Genomic DNA, 10727 nt, shown 5'->3' with positions numbered 1-10727 from the left:
CTGCTGAAAGAAGAGGAGCAGAGCTTGATTATCGCAAAATATTTGGAAATGACTGGTTAGCAGCTGGTGGACATTGGAACCCAGAGAAAAACAAACCAAGTGAAGAATTTCTTGCTGCCCATCCCAGATACACAGCGCTTTGTCTTAGTAAGTACAAGAACAGTAAAATTAGCATTTCCTCACTTCTGGCATTGCGGTAGCACCGGTTCGGTCTCTCTTCAGTTTCCCTTCCCCTTGGTGCTTTTTCCGTGTGCTTCCACTGCCGTAAGAAGGCCCATCCGTTGGCAGGCCTGCATGCAAATGGCTTTTGCATCTGCAGGGCAGCCGCATAGTACTGCACCCTTCCGGGCACTGCTGCCTCAGGAACTTGGGCTCACTGCCTTAGCGATACACCCATGAGCATCTTCCCCATAACTCTACTGGTGAGCAGGCAGTGGCTGTCTCCAACCAGGGCTTTTTTAAAGTGGGAATGTTAAGCAGCACCTCTATGTGTGTATCGCCTACTCTGCCCCATCTCATGTGCCTGTGCACCTTCCAAAATGCTCTAGCAGTTGATGAAGGCTCATGTCTGCAGCACTCAGCCTTGCAGGAGCCTCCCGCTTTCTATGCTTGGTATCCCGGCTGCCGAGGGAACTGAGGCAACAGGCTTGTGCCTGATCCAACCCCACGGTGCTCTTAAGGCTGCTGTTGAGTTTTAGTCTTCGAAGGGTTCATATGTCTAAGTGCAATTCCCCTCACACAGAATACGGTGCACCTGAAGAAGGAGAACTGAAGGGACGACAGCCTTTGACTCTGAAAAATCAGCTTCTGAGTAAGAGGCCAGAAATGGTCAAAATTGTTCCTTCTGCTTTTAGAATATTTTGAGCTTAGTGTTTCCTGGGTGTGGATGGAGAACAAAGGTTCAAAAGTCTTTGAGACATCACAGAGTTCCAGCTTGTAATTCTGCATCTCTGAACTCTGTGTATCAATGAGTTTGACCTAGGTACCTGTGTCTGTGTAGTCTCTCTCTTTTCCCCCCTCAACCCAAGCAGAATGATTTTCTTAATTAAGACTTAATGGAGAATAGATGTAATCAATACTCCATTCTGACACTGTGAATGGCTTCTCTACAGAAGACACTTGAGATTTTAACTTCAATAGCTGCACTGTTGGTTTTTTTATAGCTTTTTAACTTTAGGACAGTCAAGAAAAATATGGGTAGCTTTGGTATTTGAGTCTCCATATTTAAACTAGGTTACATCCCAGGCTTGCAGTCGATTTGTTTCCCAGTTGATAGAACTGCACCTTTTTTTACTCCTCGGGCAAATAGTAATTTAAGGCATTACATTCTAATGCATTTAGGTGGAAGACTAAATAGAACAAAGAATCTAGTTGGCTAGACATAATAGAAATCTTTTTTAAGGATGAGGCTTTTAATCTCCATAAAAGAATTAGGCTAATAACTTCCTTAAAATGTGCTTGTGTGGGCCTTTTGAGATACTGAGGGTCAAAAACCTGCTTTAAACTGACTAAGCAGTTTCCATTCTACTGCAGCTTATTTTAGAAAGTTAACTAGAAATTAAGCATTTTTAGGTAAATACTCCTTTTGGTCAAATAAACATGTTAAGTGTTAGGGAGTCACTTTTAAAATATTTTCCCTAATTTACCAGAGATGAATAAAAACTTGATTATTTTAATAAAATTACTTTTAATTTTTCACTGAATGACTAAATGCTATCTTAACTGCTCGGATACAGGCTATCATCCTAACTTTTTCAGAAGATCAGGCGGAGCTAGGGGAAACGATTTGTAATAAAAACAGACTAGAAAGACTCTGTGCGCTTGACAGAATAGGGCTTAACATTCATTCACTAATGCCTTACCATTCTCCCTTAAGCTTTGACAATTAAATGTCCTGAGAAACCTGAACGGAAGCCAGTAGAGAAAAAGCTACCAGGTAAGAAGTCTTGGCTTGTGTTTAAGCAGTTGATTTGTAGCTCTTGTTCAAATAACTGTATTAAAGACTGGCAGTTGCCTCTGGCTTTGTCAGCTCCTGAAGATTCTCCCCTGAAGACTCTGTTATATAAAGAAGTGACAAAGGTAGAAATTGTTTGGAAGTGTCATTATTTTTCTGACCTGCATGCTTACTTTCAGTCCAGCTTGAAGACTGAAAGTTGATGCTTGTCTTATGACCTCTGCTGCTCCTTTCATGATTAATGTGTCTGAAGCAATCAAAGGCTAATTAACTGGTATTAAGTCTGGTGGGGTGTGTTAACCAAATAATAAGAATGTGCAGTTGGAATTTTCTACCTAGTCTGCAATTCTAGCTATTGAGGTCTAATATCTAATACATTAAGTTAGAAATCTAATCCTGACCTGTATCAAATTTGTCTTTTGAAGTTTTAGTGCCTGTAGTGAGTCTAGAATGAATAGATTTTGTTCTAAAGCAAACCACATTTTGGAAAGATGTGGCAGAATGGAGTCTGAGAGAAAAGACTTACTCAAACTTTATTCTAAAATAAAAATCACATTTATTATCACAAGTTGCATAAAATCAGATAGATACAGCTTTTACAAAAATGTTTGATAGAAAAATATTTGTCTAAGTACAATATGTGGTATTACAGGAATAACTCACTATTGCTGTGCCTTTAGATAAAGCTTCAAAGGAAGTGAAAGTTCAACCAAAATACTGAGTATATCTATTGCAAACACCAGTATCACCTCTGGAACAAACTACATTTACTCTTTCAAGATCCATTACAAAAAAAATATCCCTTTGTGTAACTGACTTCATAATATAAACCACTCTACAACTCTGCTGGCAATTTGTTTGGGACTAATGAATGGAATGCCATTTCCAAGAATGGCATTGGTTCCACAGTGACATTCATTTATTTGTGCCAGGAAAGCCAATTTCTGGTAATGAAAACTTTAAGGAACAGTCGCCAGATGCAAGTAGTCAGAACCTGACTGGTATGTGTCCCAAAGGTCACTTAGTTGAGCACGTAGTAAATACAAACTCGAAAAAGGTAAATTATGAAGCCGTAACACTTTAATTTGGTATATGGGCTCAAAGCGCTTAAACCATAGTAGCATGTGCTGTTCTATCCACCAGAGATTAAACCATTTTCCATTTGATATTAGCAGTTATGGTTTCAGGTACAAAAGACATTATTGCAGTGTTAGCACTGAAGCAGCAATACAGCCTTTCACTGTTGCTATAAGCAAGTATAGTTGAAACACTAGTACTTCGCTACAGCTCAGTAGTAGCAGCATTTTTCTAGTAACTTTTCTTTCTTCTTGACAGAGTCTATGACTATTCAGAGGGTCAAAGGATTGCTGTATCGCCTACTTAAAATTCCTGGCTCAGAACTGAAACTGTCCTACGAAAGTTCTAAAGTGAGTTAAAAATGGGTAATTCAACAACAAAATACCGCATACTGCTAAAGGTCAATAGCTTGTTCTAAAATACTACCTAATGAAATTGATTTCACTTAAGGAGGGCAGTCTTTGTGCTGGAATTTAGGACCTAATTTCATTCCTGTAATATGGCAGATCCTCCCTGACTGCAACTGCCTGATCTATATTTGGTTTACTCAAACAGATTTCAGTTTAAGTCTGATCAGGTTTTTTTTTCCTTTCTTATTCTAGCTGGAAGGAAAAGAAGTTGAACTAGACAATGACTTAAAGCCTTTGCAGTTTTACTCAATAGAAAATGGAGACTGTGTGTTAGTACGGTGGTAAGAAGGGACTCTCTTGCTAGACTGAAGGAAAAGCCAACGCTGGAACTGCAGAAGAGTTACAGACTGCCCGCAGACACTATGGACAGCCTGTGCCCGGACACACGTATGGGAGAATGTGAATTTCATATGGGGCACCAGAGGGCTACACAATAATACTTTCAGCTCCTAAACTTAATCGTCAGTCTCCATGAAAGCATTTGCTTTTGGCTGAATTGTCTTTCTTGAGAGATACCAAATAGTGCTTAAATGCTTCAATTAAATAAAACTCAAGGTAACCCTTTTACCAAGGTTTTATACTACCTTCCCACTGCAGCGGTGAGAATTTGTTTTATTGAACTGAGTATGTGATTGAGTTGTGATCTCTTTCCTTATAATAGGACAAAATTAGTGCTGCACTGGAAGAGGCTACTTGCTCTTTTTGTTTTCACCTACTTCCAAAGACCTTAAAGCAAACACAAGTAAAACAGCAGTAATTGTAGAAGTATCTACACAGTCTTAGACTATCGAAGGTCAAAATCTGACAGACCTTTATTCTATCCTACAGCATTAATATACCACAGTATAAATAAGTTCTCAGTGTCCTGCAAGGCATTGCTATTTATTTTACATTCTTTAGTGTGCTGTTCCTCAATCTTATTTTACTTTCACTTACCTCCCCCAGATTCACATCTAATAACACATTCAACTACCAGACATCCCTCCCAATCAGGCCAAGTTTGCAGTACTTCAAGATTTGGTATAAGCAAACTTTGATATTGTTTTTATCTAAAATGACAATGGTATAAACAAACTAAACATAAAATCCTAACCCCTAAGCTATCCCACCCACTCTGCGGCACAGAACCTGCTGCAGCAAGACTTGCCAGACAGCCTGGTGCTGAGCACAGCTCTCCACTGGATCCTGGTACGGCCCTACACTGAGTTAAATCAGTAGTACTTTGATTTACAAAAGACAGGCTAGTTGGCATTCTTATGTGCATTTATTAATTACAAGTAGGTCTTTGATTTTATAGAAAAAGGAAATTTATCTTAAACATTTTGGTTTTTGTCAGATCAACATCTATACTATAGAAAATGGATAGTGTCAGTCCGCTTGTAATTATCAAAAGGGATGTGCAAGTACTGTTATGCTTTAGTTGAAACCCAACATTAAGAGATACCTTTAATATTCCTTATTGTTCCAAAAATGAATCCAAATGTACACTTCTCAGTGATCGTTATATGCTACCCTGTTTTCCAAGGCAAGTCCATCATCTTTCCTCACATCTACAAGGGTCTCCACACAGTTCCTTTAATCTCCAGAGCGCTCTCAGTTCCTGTGGGGAATACTGGGGGGAAGATAGCATGCCACTCTCGCATGTCTTCTCACACAACCAGAGACTATCCTGTTAGAGAGAACAATTTCAATAGTTTTTCTTACAAAGACTTTGGTTTTCAACAATCTTTACTGCCAAGAATCACATTTTCACTGTTTCTAGCAACAAACTTTCCACACAAAGGTCAGCAACTAGAGGTATATGGCCCTCTCTCATCTGCTAGACCTATTCAGAGACCTTGGGGCATAGGGGTGGGGACTGCTGGGGGGGCGCTGGTTTGTGGGGGTTTTGCGTTTTCTTCTTTTAAATACATCTTAACAAGTTTTTTATGATTTTAATCCAATGGCTGTTTCGATTTTTTATTTTTTAAGAAAAAAAAAACATTTCCCCTGTTTTATGCTACTTGGAACAACAGGCATGTTTTCTTTCCACAAGATCAGAGAATTTCTTCAGACTTACTTGATAACGCTTGGGTCCTACAGCTGCCATCCAGATGCCCATACTCACATCTTCACCCTGAGATAATAATTTAAAATAAAAAATACAGATATTAGCAGCAGGAAAGCATGAAGCATGACTTTGCACAAGATTAAGTGGCATATATCAGCAGTAAAAAATGGTAACTACGAAAACCTATGTCTGACTATTTTAGACGTGTTTAATTAATCCTCCCAGCTTTCCTGTGATAATACACTATTCTGGAAAGAAGAGCATACAAATACCAAGATTACAGAGGTTCTCAGTCCAAAACAGTTGTGCTTAGGACCTAGGACAGACTCTAAGTGTAGCAACCAAAAGCACTGCAAAAAGCCAGCATTAGCCAGCATTAGCCAGAAGAACCCAACACTAACACTTGAGCAACATTCTTTCCAACTCATCCCAATGCACATGCTGTGCCCCAGACTATACCTGGTATGTCTTTAATCTTTCAGAGTTGCTTGCCAGCCACTGAACAATGTCTTTGGAGATAACATAGCCGGACCCACAAGCAAAGGCTGGATACGCAGGACTTGGGTACTCCAGCTCTTGCCATTTCCCAGTTCGATCAACTGCCCAGTTTAGTCTGAAACTGAAGACCATGTTAGATGTGAGATGTTTATACAAAGCCCTCTGTGAAACCTATGGACACAGCTAACAACTGCAGTAACACTAATAATAAACAATACTAAGAGGAAGAAGTAGAAGGTGATCCTAATTATAATTCCTAGCCTTACTTCTCTAGGGCACACATCTAATCGAACACAACAGCTGAAAGTGTAACTATTGTTTGGTCTCAATCTTGGGGAATAGGAGGAAGTTCTCAAAACAGAAACAAACACGACATTGACAGTCAGGTCTTCAGCGTGTCTGCACTCACTGCTGGGTTTTGATCCAGGTAAGCACAAGTGTCCTTACCTATGTTCTGTACCAGGCACATCTGTGTCCAGCTCCCTTTGGTTAATCAACACAACACAAAGTCAGTGCCTCCAGCAGGTGTGCAGTTAAACCAGTGTTACACAACCCATTTTCCTGATAAAACTAGTAGCTGCTTAAAAACCTGGAAGCAAGGCGAAGTACTGTTTTCTCATATAACTTCTCTACGCTGTTTTCCAAGTGAAACGACAAAGCAGGTGTTCAAAGGCTGCCATCAGTGAATTACAAAAATCCTTCCTGGCAGTCGTCTTCTCTAAGGAAGATCGTACTTAGTACTAGAGGCCTGCAGAAAGCCAGCAGTGCTTGCTCTGCAGTCTCTCCACGCTGACTCCCATCCCCAGGCAGCGTGGCACAGCTAGCTTTAACACGCTGCCGCACCGTGCAGCGCTATGGACCCTGTTAAGCTGCTGTGTCAGGAGGTGAGAAATGCCCTGCTTTGCCTGCTCAGGAACAAGCTGGTGTTAACGCTCCTCTTACAAGTACTTCTTGCACTCACAGCTAAGTGGCATAACTATGTCAATACAGCAGGTTCAAGCATTGCCGAATTCAGTCACGAGCACAAGCAGCTAAAAGCTGTAGTGAGCTACTAAGAATTGTCACCTCAGACAACAGCCCCATAAGGGAGGAGTTACAGTTGAGTGGCAGATCTGTTATCAGACTCTACACTTCCACAGCTGAAGCTGACATGTTAAAGCACCAAGTAGATAAAAGTCATATCTGATACCTGAATTCACTCTAGACTCAGTATCTCCTCTCTAGCGAGTTACAGCAGGAAGGGTGCACCCGCCTCCAGACTGAGGAGCGCCTGCTTTGCTAGTCATTTTATACATCTGTAGTGATTTCAGCATTGTTGCCTATTAGACTTGCCTTGTGGTAAAGGTAGTCCCAAGGAAATTTAACAGGCGCCAGGCAATCAGGGTTTTTGTACAGGCCAGAGAACACATGCCCACCACTCAGATCTCTGAGATCACCACAAGATAGCCAGCTCTTCCACACACCTTATTAAATCACCTTACAAGTAAGCAACAGTCAGTACCAGATTTATGAAAAAAGACACCTTCAGGAGCAAAGGCCAGTTTTTCTTCAGTAAGCAGAGGGCAACAGGAAGACACATGGTGCAGTTGTGCTATATTGAGTGTTATAGCAGTGTAGCATTTTCTGCTATATTGGATGTTATACCAGTGTAACAATGCATTCCATGGAATGGGCAGAGATGAGCTATTTTGATCCTCCTAGTTATCACACAAGTATAATACACGCTGGGGACCTTTACTCAAGAATTCATGAATCCGATGTACCATTGCAGACAGCAGCTAAATGGGTAGCAATGCCTGTCATTCACAGACTTCAAAATAAAGTCTAGACTATAAAGGCAATTTTGTTTCTCCCATTTACCCATTTCCTCAGGCCCAACAGAAAAATCACAGTGGCTTCAAAAAAAGTAACAATTCTAGTATGTACTTGCCTTTTAACTTTACTGTACTGCTGGAATACTTTTATTTACTAAAGTACCATGACAAGGACATACACAACACATTTTAAAACTAGGCAAGATGTTCAGCAAGTTCAACTCATTGTAAAGGCACACTCTGAAAAGCTATTGTAAAGGACTGATCTCTGTATTCTGAGATTCAAAGTTCTACACATACAAAAGTCCTGCTTTTTATAACTAGCTTCCGTAGGCAGAAGAGGGGAACTCTCATGAAAATAGACTTAAAGCAGTAAACTGTTCACAAAAGACATGGTATCCCTTAAAGACAAGTTAAAAAAAAAAAAAAAACAAAACCAAACCAAACCAAACCAAAAAAAACCAAAAACAACTCACTTTCCCCACCAAATGTTTGGCCTGTCCAATTTTTTCTGCATTATCCTGTTAAAAACAGCCTCCAAATCAATGTAACAGTCATCATCTGTCTTCAGCAACAAATCAAAACTCGTTGATTCAACTGTCCTGTAGCCAAAAAGAAAAGTGATGAGATGCTGAGCTGCAGCCCACAAACTATAGTTATGCAACAGAACATGCAAGGGTTTTTTGGGAAGCAGAGGGGAAAGGAAGAGGGAAGGAAAGTCTTTCCTACCCTTAACTTTTAAATATTTTCCCTATTGACCAATGCTGACTGCTTGTCATACAGAAGGGAGATGCAGCTGCATCCTGTGATAATCTTACAAGATGGATTTGTGTATGAGCTGAAGAAAACAAACTTGAAGTTTTGTTCTCCAGTACAGACAGTGGATTTACTAATGAATCCATCTTAATCAGTATTGACCTCAAGGATATGAATCCCTGATGATGATGGCAGCACAGCTGTTAAAAGCCAGTGGCTACATGTCAGTAGCCTACTCTTCTGGATGAGACAGTCAGTTCAAGGGCAATACAACTGTAGAAGGTTGTAAGAAACATCTGTGGAAACAACTCGGTACTTACTCTTCCTCAGTAAAACACCCTTCAGATATGAAAAAAGTAATCTTTAATTGTCTGAAATAATTGAGTATCTGTCACTTGTAAAATAACCAAGCTTAAGATTCTAGGGATTATTCCTGGCTTGACTAACAAAAATTGGGTTTAAGGGTAATTTCTCTTAACAAGAAAGGTGTTTTCCTTAAGCCTTTCATTACTAAATCTTGAAAAATTTGCTAACCTGTAAGAAATGATCACAAAGATCTAAGTCTTGACATTTAAACTCCCTTTTTAGAACCGAAAGCATGGTTCAGTTTTTCAGTTACATCCATAACGATAAAATTTGTTAAGTAAGTGCATAACCTTGCAAGCAACTAAAAGTGTCAGCTGTATTCCTTAGTCCACAGCAACATCAATTAATTGAAACAGCTGTCTCAGGGTAATGGAAAGAATTGCAAATCAGAGGTAATAACTTATTAGATTCACCATAGACAATGTAGTACACTATGAAAATTCTTCCTCTCAACATTCTGTCCCCCCTGTACACAAGCTTCCTATCCTTCCCCTCTACTCAGCACTGGTGAGGCCACATCTGGAGTACAGTGCACCGTTTTAAGCTCCTTGCTACAAGAGAGACACGGACACAGTGGATGGAGAGTCCAGCAAAGGGCCACCAAGATGATGAAGGGACTGGAGCATCTCTCCTACGAGGAGAGGCTGAGAGAGCTGGCACTGTTCAGCCTGGAGAAGAGAAGGCTTCGGGGCGAGCTCATCAACGTATACAAATACCTGAAGGAAGGGTGTGAACAGACAGAGCCAGGCTCTTTTCAGTGGTGCCCAGTGACAGGACAAGAGTAAAGGGCCACAAACTGAAATACTAAGTATACAAGCTGGCCAAAAGCCATCCTTTAAAAGACTAAAGCTGCTAGTTTTCAGTGAGAAACAAATTAAAAGAAATTACAAGGAAACATTAAAATATTCGCACCTGGAGTCTTAGAGCAGAAGTCTGTCTTGCCAGCTCATGCTTATTTGAGGCACCAAGGGTCAGCATTCAAGTATAGATCTTTTACTCACTACGTGTCCCCAAAATTGTGAGAGCGAAATACAACTTGATGAAGTAAGTCACATAAGGTATGTATTTCATGGAACCTGTCAGATAATGTAACATGCTGGACCCTCTTGCACTAGAGACAACAAGATTCCTAAGACAAAATACTTTGTTTTCAACTTACCATCGGTAGAAGTTCAGCAGTTTGGCTGGAACGTTTCTGTAAGTGTCAATAACATCTACAAAAACAATATCATCATAGGTACTGCTTTCTTCCTTCAACAAAGCATCTTCTTTTTCAAGATTTTTTATGTGACTTGTAAACCTTTCTGGGCGAGTATGGAGGCTTTTTAAAAGAGCATCACCTTCTGAAAGAAACAGCGCCCATCATTAAAAGATGCATACCTACATACTATTTCACGTGTTTCTCTTAAATCATACACGACATACTAACAAAATGAACCTGAAGAAGTGTTCAACTCACTGAGGCTATGAAAATCCCTACAATTAATTTAAAAATTTGTATGAAATGTTAAAAGTGGCAGGACAACCAAGAAATACATTTTTGCATAAGGTCTGATACAGAAAGTTTAAAGTAAAAAATGTATTGTCTTCCTTTTCAGTAATAAAAGGATTCCACTTTTTAAGGTTCTTTATATTAAAGAGGTGTCTGGGACTTTACTATTACTCTTGCCAGTAGAGTAAGACGACTACTGTTACACCAGTTACTCCTAAGCATATATCTAGCATGAAAAATAAACCCCCAAACAAACAAAAAAATCCTATGCTAAACATAATCAAATTGTTCCTGCTCTGACGTAGCACAG

General features: G+C 39.9%; 2 protein-coding genes across 3 annotated transcripts in view; one reads left to right on the top strand and one right to left on the bottom strand.

The window, feature by feature from the left end:
• Positions 1-3726, top strand: part of TBCE (tubulin folding cofactor E) — a 25858-nt gene extending 22132 nt beyond the window's left edge. The window contains exons 12-16 of one of the 2 annotated variants that reach the window (XM_009885936.1): positions 1-147; positions 743-811; positions 1877-1936; positions 3290-3381; positions 3634-3726. The exon at positions 1-147 is cut by the window's left edge and continues 5 nt beyond it. In XM_009885936.1, the coding sequence (XP_009884238.1) occupies positions 1-147; positions 743-811; positions 1877-1936; positions 3290-3381; positions 3634-3726 (461 nt within the window). The remainder of the gene's footprint in view (positions 148-742; positions 812-1876; positions 1937-3289; positions 3382-3633) is intronic. The other variant, XM_009885935.1, reaches the window with a different exon arrangement.
• An 846-nt stretch (positions 3727-4572) lies between these two features.
• B3GALNT2 (beta-1,3-N-acetylgalactosaminyltransferase 2) overlaps positions 4573-10727 on the bottom strand; it is a 30128-nt gene continuing 23973 nt past the window's right edge. The window contains exons 8-12 of the mRNA XM_009885940.1: positions 10085-10268; positions 8280-8405; positions 5951-6110; positions 5501-5557; positions 4573-5110 (exon numbers count right to left, since the gene is read on the bottom strand). Of these exons, the coding sequence (XP_009884242.1) occupies positions 4976-5110; positions 5501-5557; positions 5951-6110; positions 8280-8405; positions 10085-10268 (662 nt within the window). The 3' untranslated portion in view covers positions 4573-4975. The remainder of the gene's footprint in view (positions 5111-5500; positions 5558-5950; positions 6111-8279; positions 8406-10084; positions 10269-10727) is intronic.

The sequence above is a fragment of the Charadrius vociferus genome, unplaced genomic scaffold (genome assembly GCF_000708025.1).
Source record: "Charadrius vociferus isolate BGI_N301 unplaced genomic scaffold, ASM70802v2 scaffold435, whole genome shotgun sequence".
Classification (NCBI taxonomy): domain Eukaryota; kingdom Metazoa; phylum Chordata; class Aves; order Charadriiformes; family Charadriidae; genus Charadrius; species Charadrius vociferus.
The sequence above is the reverse complement of the archived record's forward strand: the minus strand, read 5'-3'. Positions and strand labels throughout refer to the sequence as shown.